Here is a 26,248-nt window from a genome sequence, read left to right as displayed (position 1 = left end):
TTTTTCTCCCTAGGGTTGGCCATAAATCAACCCACTCAAATTAGTCATGGGGCAAGATTTTCATTTTTTCGTCTCCATAAGAAGAGAATGACGAATATGTTTTTTTCTATCTTCTTCACAATTCTAAAAACTTCCATTGAGGAGTAGTTAGTGACTATTTTATTTGCCCACATAACCAAGAACATACAATTTTTGTTCTATGCACATATGTATGTGTTTCCCATTTTCTTCAAACACATTAATGCATGTTCGAATTGAATTACATTAAAATGATGAAAAAAATTAGTGAACAAAATGAACAAGTTTTTCAGCATCTTGTTTCTACACAATGCAATATTTTTGATAATATCTCTTAAATATGGTACTTTTTTCACTGATCGTGTAAGATTGAATTAACTGTGCTCATGAACATGCCACATAAACGGCATACATGGCCCAGGTCTTTATAAACATGAATATCATCCTGGCGGCCATTGTCCAACTGTTTCTTCTCTATGTCTGCAACCATATTGTAGTCAGGGCTATTAGTTTGATCCAAAGCGGTGGAGAAATCACTTGCTGTTGGATCTTACTCGCCTATCCTTTTTCTGTCTCTTAGGATGGCCATAAATCAGGCCGTTCAAATTAGTCCTGCAGCAAGATTTGTACTTTTTGCTCTCCTAAAGAAGAGAATGATGAATATGTTTTTCTGCTATCTACTTTACAATCCTAAAGAATTACATTGATAAATATCGAGTGATTGTTTTATTTGCCCACATAAGTAAGAATATGTGATTTTTGGCGTACGCACATATTTACGTGTTTCCCATTTTCTCGAAACACGTTAATGCATGCTCGGATGGAATTACATTAAAATGAAGAAACAGAAAAGTTAGTGAACAAAATAAACATGTTTTTGAGCATCTTGTTTCTGCACAATGAATTTTTTATTAGCTCTCTTAAATAAGATAAGAACCTTTTTCCGCTGATCATGTAAGATTGAATCAGGTATACTCTTGAACATGTCACATAAACGGCATACATGGCCCAAGTCTTCATAAACATGAGTATCATCATGGTGGTAATTTTTCAACTGTTTCATCTCTATGTCTGCAACCATGTTGTAGGCCGAGCGATTAGTTTGAAGCAAAGCGTTGGAGAAATTACTTGCTGCTGATGGATAAACTACAAAGCTTTTTCCACTAATCATGGAATATTTGAATTTGCTGCTCTCAAGGGCAATCCACATAAACGACATACATGACCCAAGTCTTCATAAACATGAATATCATCATTGTAGTCATTGCCCAACTAAATATTTATGTGTTTCCCATTTTCTCAAAAAACATTAATGCATGCTTGGATGGAATTACATTAAAATGAAGAAAAGGAAAAATAGTGAAGAAAATAAACATGTTTTTTAGCATCTTGTTTCTGCACAATGAATTTTTGATCACCTCTCTTAAGTAAGATACGAAGCTTTTTCCACTGATGATGTAAGATTGAATCAGGTATACTCACGAACATGCCTCATAAACGGCATACATGGCCCAAGTCTACATAAACCTGAATATCATCATGGTGGTCCTTATCGAACTGTTTTTTCTCTATTTCTAGAACCATGTTGTAGGACGAGATATTAGTTTGATCCAAAGCGTTGGAGAGCTGCTAGATTTTACTCGTCTATTTCTTTTTCTCTCCCTTGGGATGGTTATAAATCCACCTACTCAAATTAGTCATGGCCAATATTTTCACTTTTTGCTCTCCATAAGAAGAGAAGGACGAATATATCTTCTTCACAATTCTAAAATCTCCCGTTGAGGAGTTAGTGACTATTTTATTTGTCCACATAAGTAAGAACTTAATTTTTGGCGTATGCATATATTTACGTGTTTCCCATTTTCTTGAAACACATTAATGCATGCTCGAATGGAATTACATTAAAATGAAGAAACAAAATTAGTGAACAAAACAAACATGTTTTTTAGCTTCTTGTTTCTCCACAATGAATTTTTTTATAATATCTCTTAAGTAAGTTGCATAGCTTTTTCCACTGATCATGTAAGATTAAATGAACTATACTCACGAACATGCCACATAAACGACATATATGGCCCAAGTCTTCATAAACATGAATATCATCATGGTGGTCATTGTCCAACTGTTTCTTATCTATATCTGTAACCATGTTGTAGGCTGGGCAATTAGTGTTATTCAAAGCGGTGGAGAAATCACTTGCTACTGGATCTTACTCACCTATTCTTTTTCTCTCGCTTGGGATGGCCATAATCCACCTGCTCAAATTAGTTATGGAGAAATATTTCTATTTTTTTACTCTCCATGAGAAGATAATGATGAATATGTTTTTATGCTATCTTCTTTACAATTCTAAAGACTTACATTGATAAATAGCGAGTGATTGTTTTTGTATGCCCACATAAGTAAGAACACGGGATTTTTAGCGTATGCATATATTTACGTGTTTCCCATTGTCTCGAAACACATTAATGCATGCTTAGATGGAATTACATTAAAGTGAAGAAAAAGAAAGACTATTGAACAAAACAAATGTGGTTTTGAGCAACTGTTTCTGCACAATGAATTTTTTGATCACATCTCTTAAATAACGTACAAAGCTTTTTCCACTGATCATGTAAGATTGAATCAGGTATACTCACGAGCATGCCACATAAACGGCATAGACGACCCAAGTCTTCATAAACATGAATATCATCATGGTGGTCATTGTCCAACTGTTTCTTATCTATGCCCGCAACCATATTCTAGGCCGGGCTATTAGTACGATTCAAAGTAGTGGAGAAATCACTTACTGCTGGATCTTACTCGCCTGTTTTTTTTCTCTCTTGTGATGGCCATAAATCCATTTGTTCAAATTAGTCATGTAGCAAGATTTTCACTTTTTACTCTTCATAAGAAGTGAAGGACGGACATATTTTTTCTGCTATCTTCTTTACAATTCGAAAGACTTACATTGATAAACAGAGAGTGATTGTTTTATTTGACCGCATAAGTAGGAATATGGGATTTTTGGCGTACGCATATATTTACGTGTTTCCCATTTTCTCGAAACACATTACTGCATTCTCGTATGGAATTACATTAAAATGATGAAAAGGAAAAATTAGTGAACAAAATAAACATGTTTTTTAGCATCTTGTTTCTACACAATGGATTTTTTTATAATCTCTCTTAAATAAGTTACAAAGCTTTTTCCACTGATCATGAAAGATTAAATAAAGTATACTCTCGAACATGCCACATAAACGGCATAGACGGCCCAAGTCTTCGTAAACATGAATATCATCATGGTGGTCACTGTCCAACTGTTTCTTATCTATGTCCGTAACTATGTTCTAGGCCGGGCTATTAGTTTAATTCAAAGTTGTGGAGAAATCACTTGCTGCTGAATCTTACCCGCCTTTTTTTCCCTCTTGTGATTGCTATAAATCCATTCATTCAAATTAGTCATGGAGCAAAATTTTCAACTTTTACTCCCCATAAGAAGTGAAGGATGAATATATTTTTTTTCTATGTTCTTTACAATTTGAAAGACTTATATTGATAAACGGTGAGTGATTTTTGGCGTACGCACACATTAATGCATGCTCAGATAAAATTACATTAAAATGAAGAAAAGGAAAAAACTAGTGAACAAAATAAACATGTTTTTGAGCATCTTGTGTCTGCAGAATGAATTTTATATCACCACTCTTAAATAAGATACAATGATTTTTCCACTGATCTTGTAGGATTGAATAAGGTATACTCACGAACATGCCACATAAAACATACATGGCCCAAGTCTTCATAAACATGAATGTCATCATGGTTGTCATTGTCTAACTGTTTCTTCTCACTATCTGTAACAATATTGTAGGACGAGCTATTACTTTGATCAAAGAGTTGGAGAAATCACTTGTTGCTGGATTTTACTCGCCTATTCTTTTTCTCGTCCTTGAGATAGTCATAAAACCACCCGCTCACATTAGTCATGGGGCAAGATTTTCACTTTTTGCTCTCCATAAGAAGAGAAGGACGAATATGTTTTTTCCCATCTTCTTCACAATGCTAAAAACTATACTCACGAACATAACACATAAACGGCATAGACGGCACAAGTCTTCATAAACATGAATATCATCATGGTGGTCATTATCCAACTGTTTCTTATCCATGTCCGTAACCATATTCTAGGGCGGGTATTAGTTTGATTCAAAGTGGTGGCGAAATCACTTGTTGCTGGATCTAACTCGCCTGTTTTTTTCTCTCTTGTGATGGCCATAAATCCATTCGTTCAAATTAGTAATGGAGCAAGATTTTCACTTTTTACTCTCCATAAGAAGTGAAGGACGGATATATTTTTTCTGCTATCTTCTTTACAATTCAAAAGACTTACATTGATAAATAGTGAGTGATTGTTTTATTTGACCACATAATTAAGTAGGAATATGTGATTTTTGTCGTACACACATATTTACGTGTTTCCCATTTTCTCGAAACACATTAATGCATTCTCGTATGGAATTACATTAAAATGATGAAAAGGAAAAATTAGTGAACAAAATAAACATGTTTTTTTAATGGAACACAGCAAGGGAGGCCCCCGCTGTTATAAAACTTTATTAAAAAGGAAGAAAAGCAAAATACAATTACAAGGAATTAATCCAAGATATAACTACTGATTTGTCTCTCTCGTTAAGTCTAAACAGCAAAAGAAGGAGATCACCCTTTAAGAGTTGCCTCCAGGAAGTCAAAGAAGGAACTTTTCCATCAAAAATGAGACCATTCCTTTACTTCCAAATATTCCAAGAAACAAGAAGGAACTTTTCCATAAAGCAAAGATCATGATGTCTTCTTTTAGCATCTATCAACATTGGTCCCAGACTGAAAGATGTATTCCAGTTAATGCCAACTGTATGCCAACAACTCTGAGCAAAAGGGCAAACAAAGAACATGCCACGTAAACGACATCTATCAAATAAACATGTTTTTTAGCATCTTGTTTCTGCACAATGAATTTTAGATCACCTCTCTTAAATAAGATACGAAGCAAGGTATACTCACGAACATGCCACGTAAACGGCATACGTGGCCCAAATCTTCATAAACATGAATATCATCATGGTTATCATTGTCTAACTGTTTCTTCTCACTATCTATAGCAATATTGTAGGACGAGCTATTAGTTTGATCAAAGAGTTGGAGAAATCACTTGCTGCTAGATTTTACTCGCCTATTCTTTTTCTCTGCCTTGAGATGGTCATAAATCCACCCGCTCAAATTAGTCATGGGGCAAGATTTTCACTTTTTGCTCTCCATAAGAAGAGAAGGACGAATATGTTTTTTTTGCCATCTTCTTCACAATTCTAAAAACTTCCATTGTGGAATAGTTGGTGACTATGTTATTTGCCCACATATGTAAGAACATACGATTTTTGGCATTTGCACATATTTACGTGTTTCCTATTTTTTTGAAACACATTAATACATGCTCTAATGAAATTACATTAAAATGAAGAAAAGAAAAAATAGTGAACAAAATGCACATGGTTTTTAGCATATTGTTTCTGCAAAATGAAAATTTCTTGATAATCTCTCTAAAATAAGTTACAAAGCCTTTTGCATTGATCATGTAAGTTTGAATCAACTATGCTCACGACAATTCCACTTAAACGGCATACATGACCCAAGTCTTCATCAACATGAATATCATCAATGTGGCCATTCTCCAATTGTTTCTTATCTTTGTCCGTAACCATGTTGTAGGCCGACGACTATTAGTTTGATCCAAAGCATTGGAGAAATCACTTGCTGCTAGATGTTACCCGCCTATTCTTTTTCTCTCTCTTGGGTTGGCCATAAATTCACCCACTCAAATTAGTCATGGAGCAAGATTTTCACCTTTTGCTCTCCATAAGAAGAGTATGATGAATATATTTTTCTACTATCTTCTTTACAATTCTAATGCCTTGCATTGAAAAATAGTGAGTAATTGTTTTATTTGCCCACATAAGTATGAACTTGGGATTTTTGGCATACACACATGTTTACATGTTTCCCATTTTTTCGAAACACATTAATGCATGCTCGCATGGAATTACATAAAAATGAAGAAAAGAAAAAAATTAGTGAACAAAATAAACATGTATTGCATCTTGTTTCTGCACAATGAATTTTTTATCACCTCTCTTAAATAAGATACGAAGCTTTTTCCACTGATCATGTAAGATTGAATCAGCTATACTCACGAACATGGCTACATAAATGACATCTTGTAGGTTGGACTATCAGTATGATCCAAAGCGTTAGAGATATGGCTTGCTGGTAGATCTTACTCGCCTATTATTTTTCGATCTCTTTGGGTTGGCTGTAAATCCTCCTCTCAAATTAGACATGGGGCAAGATTTACATTATTTGCTCTTCATAAGAAGATAAGATCGAACATGTGTTTCTATTATCTTCCTAGCAATTCTAAAGAGTTGCTTTGAGGAATAGTGAGTGAATGTTTTGTTTGCCCACATAACTAGGAACATGAGATTTCTTGGCATATGCATGAATTTATGTGGCTTTTATATTCTCGAAACACATTAGCGCATGCTCAAATGGCAATAGATTTAAAATGAAGAAAGCGAACTATGAGTAAACAAAATGAACATGTTTTTGATCATCTTGGTTTTGAAAAGTGAAATAAAAACATCTATCAAATAAAATACAAAGCTTTTTCCACTTATTGTTGAATATTGAATTAGCCACTCTCACGACCATAACACATAAATGGTATACGTGGCCCAAGTCTTCATAAATATGAATATCATCGTTGAAGTCATTGTCCAACTCTTCAATGTGTTTTTGTTATCATCTTGTTTTTGCAAAATAAAAAGAGAATAACCTTTTATCATAAATAAACTACAAACCTTTCTCCATTGACCGTGCAATATTGAATTACTGTTCTCACGATCATACCACATGCATGGATAAATGGCCCAAATCTCTGTAAACAAGAATGACATGATTGTGTCATTGGCCAAATGTTTTTCTCTTTTCTCGTAGATATGTTTTTGGCGTGTCTATTGGTTTGATTTAAATCGTTGGAGGTCATAGCTCACCTTTTCTTTTTCTTTCTCTAAGGATAGCCATAGTGCCATCATTGAAATGGTAGTTTTTTTTTTGCCGGGGGGGGGGGGGGGGTTGTCAGATTTCCACTATTCTCCGTAAAAAGAGAAGAGAAGGGAGAAGATATTTTTATACTATCTTCTACATATTGCTATTGACCAAAGTTAAGCAATAGTGTGTGACTATTTTACTTTTCCACCAAAGTAACAACATGGGTTGATTAATGCCCATACACTCATCTTTAAGTGCCTCCCATTTTCTCGAAATACGTTAATTCACATTTGACTTGCAACATCGATAAATAGGAAATACTAACAGTGTAGTAGCTCAAAATTTGTAACACATGCAGCTAATAGAAATGAGAAAGTATTTCGAGACAAGTAATTATTTTTAGTCAAATATGTATTGCAAAAGTTTGGGCTGCACATACACGGTTACTAATTTTTACTAATCAGTAAAATCTAATAATATTGATATGAATTCCATATTTAATATCCATCCTAATGCAGCAAATCATTTAAAGTATAATTTTCAAGGCAATCAGACAAATATCCTAGTCTAGGTTTGAATTGTTTGATCACGTCAAGGTTTTTCTACTATCATACTATATACATGGGATACATGGCCCAAAACTTCATAAACATGAATACTATGATTGCGGTCATTATCCAACTGTTTTTTATTGACTATCCTTTCTGATGTGTCAAGCTGCCCAAAATATATAATTAGAATACTAAATAGAATACAAATTTAACCATAACTGAATTCAAAAGCACATATTTAACCCATGATGTTTGTGCTACAAATAAACCTTCTTCGTACCTCCCACGGACAACAGGTGTTTCCAACCAATTATTCACATCTTATAATCATGGCCATATCACACTTATCTCAATACACAAGAACCCACAACCAGTTTACTGGAGTAAATAGCCACAACCCTGCAAGTTACTCGGTCTAGTACGATCCATAATAGGGAGGCATGGTTGTACGGTATTACTTGAGCGAACATCCCAACCAACCGTTCTTAATCAACTCAGATGGGGCTACGTGCATCCGAAATAAATTCCATAATTAGCCAGATCATGTATGATAATTTATGTTTATTACCATTCCCAATCCAAGCATGATTCATTCCCATTCACCTATCTCAATCAACCAGCTATTTCCGTTAACTGCATACCATTGTCTTCTCTATGCATGGCTAAGCATTTATTCAAGTAGTAGTCCCATAGATATTACCCATCTATTGTTTGACAAGGTATACAAGATCAATAATTGAAGGCAAGATGCAAATAGCAACAGGATAATAAACTCTACCCGACATATTTGCAAATGGCGATGCATATATAGTTTTAAATCAAAACATGCTTTTGCAAATTGGGTTCAACATAACCAAAATTTAGCCTTGTTCCTGTGCTATTTATTGAGGCTCTTCTGGTTACTCCTTGAGCTCATCCTGCACATCAGAATTTAGCAAGAAACCAAGAGACAAATAAGAACCAATAGATAAATAGGTTACAAAACTAGGAAAACTTCTACCATGGTAAAGAAAATGTTGTGAGATGAAGTGGTACACTGCACATTGACAACGTTCCTGACTATAGGTTACATTTATGCTTAACTTCAAATTTTACTTGTTTGCTCACTGAAACTGTCCTCATTTTTCATTCAATAGTAGAGAAAGAATATTGGACTAATTGCATTAATCATCTAGGACAGTGTATATATAGATAGAGTACAAAGATAGAAGATAAGGAAGGACTCTAAACAAATCAATCCTATCTATGATATCATAGTTTTTTTAATATATACCAATCGATTGTTTATCTTTACAAGATTTTGGTCTTAACCTCATGAAACTAAACCATCAGAAACTAACAATAGAGTTTTGTTGATTTCACAAATGCGCTTCTTCAAAAATACCATTTATGCCCAAAAGAAATATTCCGCAAGCATACAAAAAACCATTGTACCTTTCACTTGGGAGTATTGTATCGAATCCACAAGGATCCTTTGGTCTAGGCTTCATGTTACTACTTCTAATTAAACAAGCTAACTAAAGTCATAATACTATGTTTCTTGCTTCAAGTACAGTAGCACCACCAAAGAAAGGGAAGAGAAAGGGGTGCTAATATGCCAATACACACCAACGTAAGTAGAGCTAACGTTGCCGACTTTTTTTTTTTTGAGAAACACAGTATAAACGCAGGCGCTCACAACGTGCGCACACTCACCCCTATGAATGCACACACGCACACCCTACCCCTATGAGCACCTTCGGAAGACTGGGCCGGTATATCTTGAAATTGATGAAGTCACCATAGGCGCCTCGCTATCGACAGGTACGTTGCCTACCACTGAAAGAATAATTAGCCGTAAATACGAGCACCCGTATCAAATCTAGGATTTGAATCCGGGTGGGCTGGTTCCACCACAAAGAACCTAACCAGTTGAGCTATACTCACTTCACTAACGCTGCCGACTTTAAACAATGGCCGGTCCAGTCACCACCCAACTGACTACTTCGTCCAATTCTCTAACATGTCTTCCTACATAAAAACGATGCCCAAGCACACATACTTGTAGAAATACCACTAGAATTAGTTGCAACGGTGAACAGAGGAAGCAAGATAAATAAAGTATAAAGATTTTATCTAAAATAGATTAGGAGCCAACAGGCTCTTATAGTGGTAAATAAAATAATGAAATAAATAAAAAAGTAGAGTTGACATATTAACCGAACAAGAAGATTGAAATGACTCTTCCGGGTCACTTCATTTTATTTTACGATAAGAGTGGTCACTTCTTATATAGTGGAAATTGGAACACACTTAAATTCTTCCTCTCATGTTTTCTTCGATTGTCGCATTTCCTACTTGCCATCCAAAAGACTCTTCACAAAATTCATGCGACTCTAACACCTATAGAAATTTACAATATGTAAAAAAAATTGCATTCTTCTTATTCATGTTTTCAAAATCCCGCATTTCCAAGGAGGTCTAATGTGACTGATATTGATCCCTAGCTACATTGCACTCACTTTGTCCAAAATAAATCAACTCATAGGTTCACATGTTTTCATTGCATAGAGAAAAGATCAAAGTATCCTTCATTAAAACAAAAAAGCACTATTGATGGTTGGTGGTAAGTGGTTTTCAAAAGATTTAACTTCTTTAGTCCTAACGCTTATAAGAAAAGAGAAATCAACTTATTTTAGGACAAAATTTAAATTCTACAAATCAACTTAGTCACTGTTTGGCATATTCCACGTTAGATTTAAAACTTGTTAGTTAAACTGTAGTAGTGAATTTTAGATTTCAATTAAAATATGAACAAAACAATTCATCTAAATTTTATAACATAATCATAGATCCAATCCAAATCCATGGGTTCATGGAGATAGAAATACCCCACTAAAGAAATCTTATATCTAAAGCTGCTTACAAATATTACGCACATACATGTGAGCTTTCAACAGAATATTAGTGAAATCAAATATATGCCCTAGTTTTCGTCTATTAAAGTATGTGTTAGATGATACATTTACAGGGTATGACTGTGCTGGGTATGACTGCGCTGTTACATGTGCAGGAATATGTTCGCGTCTATCATGCAATGTAAAAAAAAAAACATAGCCATATTTGGGGATAGTGAAAAGTGTGCCTACAACTATCTTCAAAACAACGATGGTTACATTCACTCGATTCGCATGTGTGCTCATCTCTGATGTACGTCCAGCTGTCCTGCTCCAAATTTCGTTGTTACTCCTCTCGTTGCGCTGCGTGTCGATGAGGAGCGCTTCGTCCTCCTCCCTCCCGCGTCAAAAAGAGAAAAAAAAAAAAAAACCTTACAAAACTCCTCCACCACCACCACCACCTCCTCCTCCTCCCCTCCTCCCTCCTCCGCCCCACCCGGCGATCCCCCCCACCTCCCAAGACGTCTTCCCCGGCGTCCTACCTCCGATCGCGATCGCGGGCGCGGTCGCGGTCGTGCTCGGACGCGGCGTCCATGTCGTCGTCGGCGTCGGAGCAGCCGCGCGGGGACCAGGTGTGGTCGTCGTCGTCGCCGCCGCGGTCGTCGACGCCTCCCCCGCAGCCGCTCGTGGGGGGCCTGATCGAGTCGCTCTCGTTCCGGAGCTGCGGGTTCGGCCGCGCCGCCGTCTCCGCGTTCGAGAAGGAGGACCTCCGCGCCCGCGCCGCGCTGCCGCAGCGGCTCCGGGCCGCGGTCCACGCGGCGCTGCGTGCCAAGGACCCCTCCGCGGGGGCGTTCGCCTACTTTGCCGGCAACGCGGCTGCCCGGGGTGGGCGAGGAGGCGGCGGCAGCGGCGGCGGCCGCGAGGTGTCGGCGGCCAACCCGTGGTTCGAGGTCGCCCACGACGACGCCCCCGAGTCCCCCCTCGTCGCGTTCGTCAACCCCCGCAGCGGCGGCCGCCTCGGCCCCGTCCTCAAAACCCGCCTCCAGGAGCTCATCGGCGAAGACCAGGTCAACACCTCCTCTCTCTCTCTCTCTCTCTCTCTCTCTCTCTCTCTCTCATATATTTTGTTGCGTGGCATGATGTGCGGGTGAGGCATTTTGTCGAGCGGTTGGAGAGCACGACGTGAGGTGATGAGATGGTCGGCGTCGGGCGTTACGTCGATCTGCTGTCGCGGTGCGGCGGCGACGCGCGCGCGGTCGCGCGGATCCAGGCGGCGCTGGTCACGTCGGGGTGGCTGCGGCGGAGTGCCGACCTCCACAACGCGCTCATCCGGGCGCTCGCGGGGTCCGCGCGCCCGCACCTCGCGCTCCCGCTCTACGCGCACCTCCTCCGCGCGGGCCACCACCCCACCCCGCACACCCTCCCCTCCCTCCTCAAGTCGCTCGCCCTCTCCCCCGCCGTCCCCGGCGCGCGGGGCCTCGCGCTCGCCGTCCACGCCCACGCCGTCAAGCTCGGCCTCGCGGGGTTCCTCCTCGTGAGCAACGCGCTCATCCGCGTCCACGCGGGCATCCTCGGCCGGCTCTCCGACGCCCTCGTGCTGCTTCGCACCGCGGCTTCCGTCGACGCCTCCACGTTCAACACGCTGATCACGGCCTACGCGAGGGCCGGCCGGGTCACCAACGCCCGCGCGCTGTTCGACGAAATGCCTGCGAGGAATGCTGTGTCGTGGAGCGCCATGGTGAATGGCTACGTGCAGGCTGGGGACGGGAGGGAGGCGCTGGGGTTGTTCGCACGGATGCAGGCCGATGGTGTCCGCCCGGATGACACGGTCCTTGTCGGTGTGCTCGCGGCATGCGCGCAGCTTGGGGTGCTGGAGCAGGGCAAATGGGTACATGGTTACCTCAAGGCAAATAACATTAGGATCACCGTGTTTTTGGGCACTGCATTAGTTGACATGTATGCCAAATGTGGTGAGATGCAGCTCGCCATGGAGGTGTTCAAGGTGATGAAGGAAAAGAATGTGCTGGCTTGGACCACTATGATAAAAGGCCTGGCAATGCATGGTCGAGGATCGGAGGCATTGGAGTTATTCTCCCAGATGGAGAGATTAGGTGTGAAGCCAGATGACATTGCCTTCATTGGTGCATTGTGCGCATGCACACACACTGGGTTGGTTGACAAGGGGCGGGAGCTTTTTGATTCTATGGTGAGGAAGTATGGTATCAAACCGAAGATCGAGCATTATGGATGCATGGTGGACCTTCTGGCACGAAATGGCTTGCTCAACGAAGCCAGAGAGATGGTTGAGAAAATGCCCATGAAACCTGATGCCTTGATCTGGGGTGCTTTGATGGCTGGCTGTAGGTTTCATAAGGATGTTGAGTTGGCTGAGTATGTTGTCAAGCATTGGATTGAACTGGAGCCTGATAAAAGTGGCGCTTATGTGCTTCTGGGTAACATATATGCTGCCTCTGGTAGGCATGCTTCTGCAAGGGAAATTAGGCACCTAATGCGTGAGAAGGGAGTTGATAAGACACCAGGATGCAGCACTGTGGAGATTAAAGGAGTTATTCACCAATTCATTGTTGGAGATCTGTCCCATCCTTTTATAGAAGAGATTTTGTCTAAATGGGATGAGATTGATAGTAGGATAAGGTTGGAGGAAGGTTATGTGCCTGATAAGAAGGAAGTTCTGCTTGATATTGAAGAAGAAGAGAAGGAAAATGCACTCAGCCGTCATAGTGAGAAGATGGCAATTGCATTTGCTTTGATTAACACAAGTGATGATATGCCCATTCGGATAGTCAAGAACCTCAGAGTTTGCCATGATTGCCATCATGTCACCAAACTTATATCTAAAGTATATGGTAGAGAAATTATTGTTAGAGATCGAACACGATTCCATTTGTTCAAAGATGGCAGTTGTTCGTGCAAGGACTATTGGTAGTAATTAACAGATCTGTAGAATAACATCAGTACTTGATTCATGAAGTAGTTCAGTCACCAAATGAAAAAAAAAAAATCTCTTTCATCTTGAAGTATACATCAGGGGTCATGAATGAAGAATGTCAAGGTGATTAAGGAATAAAACTCCCTGCTAGTTCTAATCTGCATATGTAGTCAGGCTGCCACTAAGCTAATTTCCATGGATATTATTGTTCATCTTTGGTATTGAGGTGATTGTTCCAGAACAATAATATAATTCTGCACTGGTAGCATGCCAAATCCAATTGTGAACCAAGCATACTGCATTTTTTAAATCTATCATGATGTATGAATCTGGTACATTAGTCTAGATATGCTATTGTTCCATTGTTATCACGCTTATACAAAATAGCACTACAAACAAAATATGGGTTGATATCGAATACAAAATGCTAGGGAAACACATGGTTGAACCCTATGGAATAGAGTAGAACAGTTAATTTACTTGTGTTGGCATGAGAAATTTGGATACGATGCAGGGCACATAAGCATAATGAGTGCATGGAATACTTTCATGTCCAACAGTTTTCCAACCAAGGAAAAGTGTAATAGTTAGTCGTAGTCCTCAACTTACGCAAATACTGGAAAGATTCTGATGATCCATAGTCCCATGCAAAACAAATGCATTGCTTTAGCCTTTTCTGATATGCTCTGAACTTTCACTAAATTGGTTTATCTCATACTAGTCTGAATTGGCTTTACTTCATACACTTTTATTAACTGTCATTTAACATCCATTCTTGTAAGCAAATATAATTATTTTTAGTTAACTACACTAAAAACATATATGAAAATGCAGAATGGTAGGATATCGCTTAAACTACAAATTCATCACTGGCCATAAATAAATATTGAAGTAGGTAACTGTACCGGCTAATTGACCAAATCCCACTTTATTGATGGTTCAGTTCCAACTAAATTGTTGCTCTGCTTCGGTTAAATGCCCTTGAATTATTTCTGCAAAAGAACTAAAATGGGTCAATTGGACACCTCGACCCAAATCACTTGATTTCCTATAGATACTTGCTCTGTTAAAGAAAGTTTGAGCACGCCAAATCACTTGCTTTCCTATTCTTGTTCTGTTAAATAAAGTTTGAGCATCATACAATATCTTCAATTATTGGGACTGCTGTTCTTGAAAAATTAAAATGATTAAGGAATAACTGCTTTGTTATTAACAACCTTTTGTCAGCAGGTTTTTGATCTTACTGTTGTGAAGCCTTCTGACTTTGTGCAATATGTTTTGGGTTGCTTGGAACAACTTGCTGACGCTGGTGATCACAGTGCAAAGTCCATTCGCCATAATCTAAGAGTCATGGTATGTATGCATTTTCGTAGCTTCCATAGCTGTAAAGAACACATCATTATTATTCTGTGTTTTTCCTGAGTTGCTGAATACTAATCACATCATCTCTTATTTTTGTCATTGTTGTAGTTTCACAAAGGTACTAAATTGTAAAAATGTTTTTATTTTTGTTCTTTCGTATGATGGAAAACCTGTACTAGTCAGCAGAACCGTTCTCATATTCCAAAAGTTTCAGAATTCTAAATACTTACAGTTTGTAACCTACCTAGGTTGCAGGAGGTGATGGTACAGTAGGTTGGGTGTTGGGATGTTTAGGAGACCTTTATGTTCAGAACAGGGAACCAATTCCTCCAGTTGCTGTTATACCACTTGGGACAGGAAATGATCTTTCCAGGAGTTTTGGCTGGGTAAAACGATCTCTTTCTTGCACTCTTTCCGTCTTCCTATGAAGCTACTTACTGCAAGTTTTCATGACCTCACAGTTATTTTCAGGGTGCTTCATTTCCTTTCGGATGGAAAGCAGCTGCTAAACGATCTCTGTACAAAGCTATTTTTGGTTCAGTTTCTTGTTTAGACAGGTGACTTCTTTACTTTGTTGGCCAGTTATTTTAATCTTCTGTGCATTCTGGTTGCAGTTTGATGATGATACATCAGTATTTTTGTTATGTTAAGAAACCTTATTTGAGCTGGTTAAGTCCGCATAGGTATCACTTTTTCGCAATACCATGGTCCCAGCAATGTACTCCTCTATTTCCAAATATATGTAATTTTAGACACTAACATGATCCCAAACATACATCGGACCATTACCTTTTTTTCTAATTACGCGTTAGTACTTGTTTATTCAGCGTATTGTCCCAATATTTCTGCATTTATGACCAGGTTCCTCCTTCAACATGTAATACTCACGTCCCCAGTATAACCACTTCCAGTTGCTGATTAATTAGTTATTTCTGCAGTTGGCATATTGTTGTTTCTATGCCAGAACGAGGAGATGAAGAGGAAGAACTGGATTTTCCTCACTCCCTTAGGAATCTTGGAGAGTGTACCTTTTATGATGTAATTATTTTCTACTATCTTATATATTGAAATGTTGTACAAATGCATTGGAAGTCTACCCCGTGTACATTTTATATCGTACTCCCTCTGGTCATAAATATGACATGCACGATAAGATTTGGTAAAACTTGTGAAACTTTGACCATTAATTTTATGAGAATAAGTTTATGATATTATGATAGTATTTTTCAAGGCAAATCTATGATATCATATTTTGGTTTTAAACTAAGCATTATATATATTATAGATGGTCAAATTTTAAAACTTTTAACCATATATTTTCCTAAATGCCAAATATTTATGACTAGAGGAGCAATTATTTTTATACTATCTTCTTCAAGTGTTGTACAAATGCATTCTGCTTGATTAATAGAAGTCTACCCTGCAGGACGGCACTGCTGAAGGGGAGTTGCCTGAAACAGTTTCTTGCTTTGATGGCGTATTCTATAATTACTTCAGCATAGGTACAATTTTTACATGATAACTTATAGTTGTGTTCATTATTCAATAGTGTGTTTATAGTGTATTCCAAAGTCCTAGATATACTCTTGGCCACACATAAATAATTTGTATTGTCATATTCTACATTTCTAAGCATCTATTATGGTTTCATATGATGCATCTCATCAAGGGAAAGTATCTTCAAGGCCATTGTGCTTTGTCACTTATGCTAATAACCTTGTAACTAGGTGTTCGAAAAATTCTCCATTGGTTATTACATTCTCATAAAGTTTTTAATCTACGATGTATGTTTGTATTGTTTGTTGTGATGTTCTTTATGCTTATTTTGGTTCTATAATAAACAAAATTAATGCACATTGTAGCACTACAATTGGAATAATGAGATGAATTATATCTCAGTTATTTGTCACCCCTTACATTCATTATCAGTGTCAGAGAAAGCTACCATAGAAGTTATCTACGGTGTGGCTTTCTTTGTTGTTACTATATGTTGTCATTTTCAATATGCATATTACATATGTTCTGAAGGGACCTTGAGGATGCAAATTCTGTTGTAATGCAGGTATGGATGCTCAAGTGGCGTATGGATTTCACCATCTACGGGATGAAAAGCCATTCCTTGCTAGTGGTCCTTTATCTAATAAGGTATGCACTCAGGGATGAGATTTCCATCATTTATGGCAATTCAAAAGCTTCTCAGCCCAAACTCCTGATATTGAATTAGCATGTGCTCATTATCTGTCTCCTGTTCTTTGTATAATCATAAAGTTGACCCTTGAATGGGATCAAGATTGCCGTCTATAGACGCAATGTTAAATGGTACAAATTATTTAAAAGAAAAGATAAGGGGAGGACAGCTGAAGAACAGTGGGCCCATTATATTAATGAATTGTTTTCTTTTGGGTATCCAGTGTATTTTCTGCTAGCTAAAAGCAATTCCTGACAAGACCAGCTTGTACTGTGAGTCTGTGACTGATTAACAAGAAGAATGTCCGTGCAGGAGGGGCGTATAGGAGACTGGCAAGGGACACAGGGGAATAGGAGATTGGATAACTTTTTCCTTTTCTTTAAACTATTGAATAGGAGCATCGCCCTAAATGAGAGGCCCTAATAAATAAAATTTTAAGTACAAAGACAATGAACCATAATAAATATAAATATATCATGGATGATACATTAAATGGCTTCAATCCTAAGCAAAGGGTTTCAATTGGGATGTAATTGGAACGTGGTGTGCTGCTTCTGACTTCCACATGCCGGCCGTAGGTCTGGCCGCACATGACATTACCTTTTTCAACACTTATCGCAACTCGCAAGCTATTAATTTTGAACTGATGTAAGTAACATAGGCTTCCACATATTCTCACTGTAAACATATATACATCAAATAGGGTTTGATACATGGGTTGAAGCACGTTATTTATTGAATGATGGTTCTTATAAGTTCTAATTGTCAGTTGATCGGGTACATAATTGACGTTTGAACTTTGTCATGATAAGCCTTCTGTTCTGTTGATGAATATGATAAATAATATTTCAACAGTGAATTTTTTGCTAACTAAATTACTGATTGGCTGATTTTATGACAGTTAATTTACGCAGGGTATACCTGCAAGCAGGGATGGTTTTTTACACAATGTATCAGCGACCCTGAACTGAGGTGCTGTATCCCCCCTCGATTTAGTTTAAGGCATACTGATGTTTGACTGATATCTAGAAATCTGGAAAGTCCATCCATCATTTGATTATTTTAGTGTTTTCTGCTCTATACCTTTTTTGGGGAAGAAATGATCCGATGACAATGTGTTTTCCTTACAAAGAGCAAATATACTCAAGTTTTTCTTTTGACCAAGTGCCAATCATGGTTAATTGATTATGTTGTATCAATTTGTAATGTTCTAATGATATTTATAATGATATTTATGAAAACTTATAACTTTCTCTAATTGTATTTACTTTTTTTTCATTCTGTCCAAACTCATCAAGGTTGTATTTATACATAGATATGAAATGTTTCTTTTCTGTTATCGTCTTCCAGATACTGATTTACAAAACTGAGATTAGAATGGCAGAGACAGGAAAAAGGCTCTTATTTTGATTCTCATTTCATATATCAGGGGATTGACGAACATTATCCGTTTATCAATAAAGAAGTTGGACAGCTCTGAGTGGGAGAACATCCCTGTACCATCAAGGCAAGTTGAAGTTTTTCTTTCCTATTTGTTATTGTTATATGATTTTAGTTCCAGATCTGAAATTCAGAAACAATAATGATCCTTGCATAAGTCACTGTTCTCCAGTTTGAACTCTGCAGAATACTATTATAAACAGATTACTTTAGTAGTTCTGATACTATTATATATGGGCACACTAAGTAATGAAGTCTCACGGCTGAACTAGAAATTATTCTTGGCACAAGTATAGAGGATACAGTTTATATTGAGCAGCCATGTTGTACTTCAGTGTCAGGGCTATTGTTGCATTAAACCTTCACAATTATGCAAGTGGAAGGAATCCATGGGGAAACTTGAAGCCTGAATACTTGGAAAAGGTGTGCTGAGTAAATTGCTTGTCATTTTTATGATTGCTTTATTGGAAAAGCACAATAGCCTGAACTTCCTCGCAAATACTAAAAAGCATGCTATTTTTCTTAACTGGAATATCATCAAGAGAACTTCTATCTTTTTTATGTAAACAGAGAGGATTTGTCGAAGCTCAATCAGACGATGGTCTTCTTGAAATATTTGGATTGAAGCAAGGGTGGCATGCATCCCTTGTGATGGTTGAACTAATATCTGCAAAGCACATAGCTCAGGTACTTTTGCTCCCTGCACAAGATCTGAATAGCAGAAGGTATTTTAATGCATTACTGTTCAATTTGGAGCTCAAAGGTTAAAAATGTAGTAGTAAATTTTTCGCTATATCACCTGTGAACAAACATCACATTACGTAAAAAATAAAAAAAGTATTACAACTTAGTTCAACAGGAAAAGGCATCATCAGTTTAGATAAACAGCTACTTTGCAAATTACAACTCCAGATGGCATTCGACACTGATATCCTCAAAATTATTTAAGCGACGCTACCTACTGTTTTCAGGCAGCAGCAATACGATTGGAGATCAAAGGTGGGCAATGGAGGGATGCATACATGCAAATGGATGGGGAGCCATGGAAGCAACCATTGGACCACGAGTACTCGACGTTCGTCGATATCAAGAAGGTCCCTTACCCATCTCTAATCATCAATGGTGGGGATCGTTAGTAACAACAGGAGAGCCAGCCCCAGATTTCTTTGCCCTGACCTTTGCTAGAGCTGCCAAGGAAAAATTTTCCAAGCTGGATTCCAACTTGGAAGCCAGACTTAACCCTGACTATTCTTAACTATCTCACTGTATATGAAGTTTTGAGGATATGATATTTTTGCAGGGGACGCAGCCATATACCCCTGTGCTTTGATCCAAGTTCTCAATTAACACTGCATGAAGTAATTGCTACATGCATTTTTTTTTACTAAATGTACAGGGAAAAAAAAAGAACATCCGGACTTTATGCCACGTTTTTGTTTTCCAAGAAAATGAGCACTGTTTTGGGGTCACATTGTGTAGATATAGCTCAAGGATTGCATCACATCAACTATAGGCGTTGTTCGAGCTTTCAACCATCCCTTCTATATCGCGAGAAGGATAGGGGCACAGGGAAGTTGTCAGTTCAAGTATAAGTGACTCAATCCATCAAACTTAAATTCTAATTTAGTGCAAATTTAATGCAAATTTTGTGAAGTCCACAGATTTATCCATAGCCAAAGCTATGTTTAATTCCACGCCAAAATTAGAAGTTTGACTAAAATTGAAAGTTTGTTGAAAGAAGTTGAAAATTTATGTGTAGGAAAGTTTTGATGTGATGAAAAAGTTTGAAGTTTGAAGAAAAAGTTAGAAACTAAACTTGGCCCAAGTAGGATTTGGCAGTTCTTAAGTCTTACGAGAATAATGGAAAGCAAATAAGACATGTTCGAAACTCCATGTTTCCAACCATGCTTTCTCATTTTCCGCGCGCACGCTTTTCAAACTGCTAAATGGTACGTTTTTTTGAAAAAAAAATTTTATACAAAAGTTGCTTAAAAAATTCAAATTAATCCATTTTTTTTAAAAAAAAGTTAATATTTAATTAATCACACGCTAATGGACAGCTCCATTTTCCGTGCGGGAAGATGGATTCCCAACTCCCGTATCCGAACACACCATAAAGGTTAGACCGTCCTCTTTATATACCGAGAAATTTGGCACTCGAGCACCAACCCATACAACAATGCCATACAGTAATGCTTCCCCGCACTATGTGGTTCCTACAAAATTTGTCCAAACCCAATGAAATTTCTGAAGATTTTAATCAGGCCTGCGTATTAAACTCAATCCAATTTATCAACCAAGCAACCGTATTCATATCCCCAGAAACAAAGAATTGATCATCACTTTCCCATTCCATTGGGAACACGTTCTCAGCACTAACATTGTTTTCATTGGTTTGTCTGAGCTTTGAATGAACTGTTACAAGTTGAAGTTGAAGTGACGTAGTACCTCCAGCAGCCGCCTCATGGCAATGTAAACCTGACTATCTTTTACTTCATACCTCTGAAGAGCAGCTTACCTTTCCTCTGCATCCACGAGCTTCTCTTATACCAAACGAATGCCACTCAAGATCATTCATCATCTGCTACAGAAAAACAAAAGGGCTTTGCAGCTATTTCTATTTTATTGTCAATATGTTAGCTACTCTCTGCTTGGATACTGAGTACTGAAAGAATTAAGTTAAAACAGCAATTGATAGTTGCATGCTTCGTGCTGTGAACACAATGCTCCAGGTTTCCTTAAATGAGTATGCCATGCCATGATGTCTATCAACTGTCCTTCCCTGATGAACATGCCATGACATGATTGTATGAATCACCCCCATTATGCCACAGTATCAAACTTCTAGTCCCATTATGCCACAGTATCAAACTTCTAGTAAGAAAACTCAGTTATACTATTACAGAATGTCCTGTTTGCAAAGTGACAATGACATGGACACATGAGATGTAGCAACTAAACACAAGAAAACTACAGAATACTGCAGAATATCCATGACAAGCGGCAAATGCACATCTACAAGATGCTGAAATGTGCTTCTCAAACTACATATAGAAAATAAAGGATTCCACACCACCAGCGATGATAATGGTGACAATGCAAAGTCTATCAGATGATGATCATGTCCCAGAAACTCCACCTAATAAAGATGATGATCATGTCCAAGAAACTCCATGTAAAGAAGATGATCATGGCCAGAAATTCAACCTAATGGAGATGGTGATGCCACATGACAGAAACAAGCATTTAGAAGAAAATATGCAGATGATAATTTAGTAGGATGGGCTAGCATGAAATCCATGATGGCATGCTAAAGTTCAAGTTACATCCCCTCTCAGTTTGAAGGAGCTCCATTTAGAGAGCCCCCAATTCCACCAACAGAATCCTTCCTTCGGCCATAGGGATTTTTCGAAAATGTTCAAGACGTTAAGGACTTACAAACCATATAAAATCAGCAAAGGAAACATAAATATCTAATGTTAATGTAAGTGATTATTTTATTTCATTGAGCAAATAAAGGATATTGAATTCGCATTCCACCACGACCAGAGCTAGGAATAACAGCACCCTGTAGATTATGGTGTACAGCTGATGCAGCATTCACATCCTAAAATTTAACAAACAGTGAGATGCATAAGAATGTAGGATAAGGTTAAGATAAAATTACAATATTGTAAGTACCTACCTCAAACTCAATGAAACAAACAGTGTTCCTGTCTTGGCGCAACACCTTCATTTGTTTATAACCAGGTTGCCTGAAAGGAAAATGAATAATAATCAGTTAGAACTGTTGTATCTACTTTCTAGAACCATACAATGCAACACCACTGCACACAATGGACAACGATATTGGCGTCGATTCTTACACGCTGAAGAGGCTCCGCAATTCCTCTTCAATAACAGTTTCTCCAAGATTACCAATGAAAAGGGTATTACAGGGAGGGTTATCCTTTGTATTCTGAAAAAGAGAAATCAAAATATACCATTAATACTAGATTTCAGAAAACTGAACAGTATAAAGCAGTCAAAATATTGACCCCAAACAATGTATTCTGCATCAGCAATGCAGCAACCACCTCTTATTTTTAATAGCATTACAATTTATTAACCAAAATCATGACGAGCATTATGTTCAATGAAAAACACCACAAGCATCTTTGCAAACAAGACTTTATGTACTCACACATTTGTGCACATATTACCTGGTTATTTTTTAGGGAGGAACTTGAGAAGTTATAGAGGATAGGTAAAGGCAACAGAGTCTAGTTTATTTTTATCAATGTTCATAGTTCAATTATATTCAAGTGGATGAAAAAAAGGAAGAGGTTGTCTTTGAATGATGTTATTCGAGTGGTTTCGTCACAGGTTGTAAAGTGCAGGGGCCATAGATTTAGACTTCTCTATATAAGCAAATATGAATTCATCATATTATATCTTACATAACAGTTAATACAAAGAAATAGAGATGATGTGCACACAACGGAGCTATCCAATGACCTGTGTCAAATTTAATCAGGAAATAATATTTAACTTTCCTAAGATTAAGCTCGAAACCAAGGTGAGATATATAACATAACTCCGAAGTACCTGAACAGGAGCATAGGCAGTTGGACCTGGTACGGGAGAAGGTGAAGTCATTGCCACAGGAGGCACTGAATAGGCAGCATAATGATTGTAAGGTGGAGGTGCCGCGATATAACTGAATGATACACAAAAGAAAAAAAAGGATTATAGAGCTCCATAGCTGTGCATAATTAGTTGAAAGAAAGAGCAACAAATTAAGAAATTTACCCTGGAGTTCCCCACATGGAAACAGCTGGTGGGGGTGGATGATATGGGGGAGCAGCATAAGGAGAATGAGTATAATCTCCACCAGTCCGCAAGCGTTTACTTTGGTCCATAGCATTTGCATCGTTTCCCACACCTAACATAAGCCTTAATTAATTCAGCGCATAATGGATATGCATAACAGTGTAGTAACCATTTCATGGAGTAAATGGAAATAAACAACAGCCCAATATAAGGAGTACGTGGAACATTATTGTCACCAGGTTTCTTCATCAAGTTATAGTAATTTTATCACAATCACTAATTCTATAATCATTAGTTCATCTTTATTTCATTTGCATATTTCCTAAAGCTTATATGAAATGCTACAATAACATTTTCAAAGATTAAAATTTGGCAACAGAAAGCTTTGGTAAAACAATAATAGCCTTGAATGTGCTTATCTCACAACACAGAACTAAATCCTGTAAAAGTTTTATGAAGCCATATGAAAACCACCAATTCACCTACACATTGGTTAAATGTCCTGACCTGCATAGGTTTACCAAACAGTTTAAAGGAAGACATCAAAGCTCCAATAGCAGGCCACCTTTCCCATATCGAATTATTCTAATATTACACATAAGCTTCAGAAAATATGCAACAAGAAATGAACTGCATATTCATTGCCATTCTCTGCCAAGCTTCATAATAAATGATAAAAGGTGAAAGCTTCCATGATACAAAGCAGTATGCGCAAACATGGCTACATTTATATGGACCAATTCCATCCAACCAAAAATTTATCAGGTTGATCTGCACAACATGACAGCGAAAGCGAGCGCACATCGACAAAGGGGAACGCACCTCTCTTGACGAAGAGGTTCTTCTTGGCCATCTCGGTGTGCAGCGCCGTCTTGGTCTCCGCATCGAAGACGAGATCCTGCAGAGAGAAACTCGTGTCACACCACCATCCACCCAAACCCTATAACCAACCCCGCCATGGAGACCCCAAAGAGAGAGAGAAAAAACCCTAGCACCTGCAGCGCGGCCTTGGCGGCGATGGCGTGGTGCGCGGAGGAGAAGAGCGCGAACCCCATGGGCTGGTCGCCCTTGAAGTTGATCTGGGAGGCCTCGAACCCGGGGAGCCAGCGGAGCAGGTTGTGGAGCTCCCGCTCCTTGACGTCGGTGGGGAGCCCCGTGATGAAGATGGTGCGGACCTCGTCGGGGCGGGCGGCAGCCGCCGCCGCCGCGGCCGCGGCGGCGGCGGCTGCGGCGGCGGCGTCGGGCGCGCCTGGGACGCCCGGCACGGGGGGTGGCGGCGGGACGGCGGCGGCCGGCGCGGGCGCGCCCGCCGCCGGCGGCCACTGCTGGTGGAACGGGTGGATCGTTCCGGCCATCGGGGCGGCGGCGGCGGAGGGGAGGGGAGGAGGTGGCGCGCGGGCACAAACCCTAACCCTAGAGAGAGATTGGGTTTTGGGGGTTTCGGGGGGAGAGAGAGAGAGAGAGAGAGAGAGAGAGAGAGAGGCAGCAGCGCACGCAGATGAGATGACGAGGTGAGGTGAGGTGAGGTGCGTCCTCCGGCCCCAGCCTAGCAAAGCAGCTTGCAGCTGATTTCAGGCCCTTTTGGATCGAATAAAGAACATGCAAAATTTTCTAACTTGTGAAGTAACCATCATAATATTTTTTTCACTTTGTTTGTATTTTTTAGACATTCAGTGCGAGTATGTGGAGTGTTGTCCCAAAATGACACGTTAAGAAAATTCGAGTCCATGCCGAGAGTCGGGCTCAAAGTCACGTGATCCTTCATGCAAGTAGGGCAGCAAGCCGTGGGACACCACTCAGCGCCCGTGTTGCCGGGGTCGTTCTCTCGTCACGTTGTGTGAGCCGTATGGTCGCACAGTGTTTTCTTAGTAAAGTTGGGTCCATTTGAGTTTGCTTTATTGAGTTATATGTGATGCTTGGGCCTATATAGCAGCTAGAAAAAGTCGTTGGTGTGTCAAGCAGTCTCCAAACATCACCTAAGATAAAACCATCTCTAAAGATACTATGTGTCCACAATGCAAGCTACACTTGTTAGGATCCATAAATAATTTGCATATCGGCCCCTAGAATTCGAATATGTTCAATTTTAATTTGCAAACGTATTTAAAGTTATCTATTCCAATCCATAAAAAAAAAATTACATATTACCCCTCACCCTCATCCCTTTGTACCCACACATCATTTTCCCCATTTGTCTCTCCCTCCATGCTAGTGCGCCATTGACAGAATCGTCGTTCCTTCCTCCGCTCTCCACACCGCCGACTGGATCGGCACTTCTTCGTCCAGTCCTTGAGATCGAGTGACAACTTTGTAGCTCTTATTCCCACCATCGCTCCTATCCCCCTACCCGGGTCCTCTCCCTCCTATCCTCTTTCCCTGCCTAGCGCCCCTCCTCTCCTTCATGGCTGCACTTCAAGCCAGGGGGCAGCGATGGTCTCGAGCATGGCTGAGGACCGCCCGGCGATGGAGATGGTGTGGGCGCAGGGGAGAGTAAGGACAATGGGGACACACCGGCATCGTTGTCCATGGTTACATATCTGGCCGGTGGGCATGGTAGTGACACGTTGAGGGACAAGGGGCTCCTCACCAGTGGTCTTGAGCTCCCCTAGTCGCCATCGGTCTCAAGCTCTCCTCCTCGCTAGTGGTCTTGAACACCCTCGTTCTAAGCATTGGCAATTGACCTGCTTGGAATGACAGCATCAGCGCTGGATCTTCTTAGGCGGGTGGACTCGGCAACCTATCTTCTCATGGCGCTAGCATGGTTGGTCCTCAGCGACGGCTACCCCGATGGCCCACGAAGCCGACAACCTCGACGATGAATGGTTTGGGAGGGGGCCGGCAGCAATGCAGGGTGGAGCGACAGCTTCTCCCAACTCGTCTCCTTACTCAAGTGGTCCCTACGCCAGACGTTTTGCAAGGCAACGCGGTTGTGCTTCCTGCATGACACAAGGAACCTCATGAAGCC

At 39.5% G+C, this 26,248-nt stretch overlaps 2 protein-coding genes across 3 annotated transcripts; one reads left to right on the top strand and one right to left on the bottom strand.

Moving 5' to 3' along the window:
- Positions 1–10,869: 10,869 nt before the first annotated feature.
- LOC127781772 (diacylglycerol kinase 4-like) lies at positions 10,870–19,839 on the top strand. Of its 2 annotated transcripts, XM_052308799.1 has the most exons (12): positions 10,870–11,598; positions 14,712–14,834; positions 15,092–15,229; positions 15,315–15,400; positions 15,782–15,881; positions 16,270–16,345; positions 16,906–16,988; positions 17,933–18,003; positions 18,461–18,538; positions 18,807–18,894; positions 19,042–19,158; positions 19,443–19,839. In XM_052308799.1, exons 1-12 carry the CDS (start codon positions 11,125–11,127, stop codon positions 19,605–19,607), a joined length of 1,599 nt encoding a protein of 532 aa, XP_052164759.1. In that variant the 5' UTR covers positions 10,870–11,124; the 3' UTR covers positions 19,608–19,839. The 2 variants fall into 2 exon arrangements, 1 of the variants encoding a protein (XP_052164759.1); XR_008019060.1 differs by lacking the exons at positions 10,870–11,598; positions 15,092–15,229; positions 15,315–15,400; ... (6 more) ...; positions 19,042–19,158; positions 19,443–19,839 and adding an exon at positions 11,607–13,604.
- A 947-nt stretch (positions 19,840–20,786) lies between these two features.
- On the bottom strand, positions 20,787–24,774 carry LOC127781773 (cell wall integrity protein scw1). Its single transcript, XM_052308800.1, has 8 exons — positions 24,279–24,774; positions 24,106–24,181; positions 23,263–23,395; positions 23,059–23,170; positions 22,338–22,429; positions 22,157–22,226; positions 21,996–22,078; positions 20,787–21,887 (listed from the first exon to the last, which is right to left on the bottom strand). The coding sequence occupies exons 1-8, from the start codon at positions 24,636–24,638 to the stop codon at positions 21,806–21,808; spliced, it is 1,008 nt and encodes a 335-aa protein (XP_052164760.1). The 5' UTR covers positions 24,639–24,774; the 3' UTR covers positions 20,787–21,805.
- Positions 24,775–26,248: the final 1,474 nt, after the last annotated feature.

This window comes from Oryza glaberrima, chromosome 8, assembly GCF_000147395.1.
Source record: "Oryza glaberrima chromosome 8, OglaRS2, whole genome shotgun sequence".
Lineage (NCBI taxonomy): Eukaryota > Viridiplantae > Streptophyta > Magnoliopsida > Poales > Poaceae > Oryza > Oryza glaberrima.
Note: the sequence above shows the minus strand (reverse complement) of the source record. Positions and strands in the feature narration are given on the sequence as shown.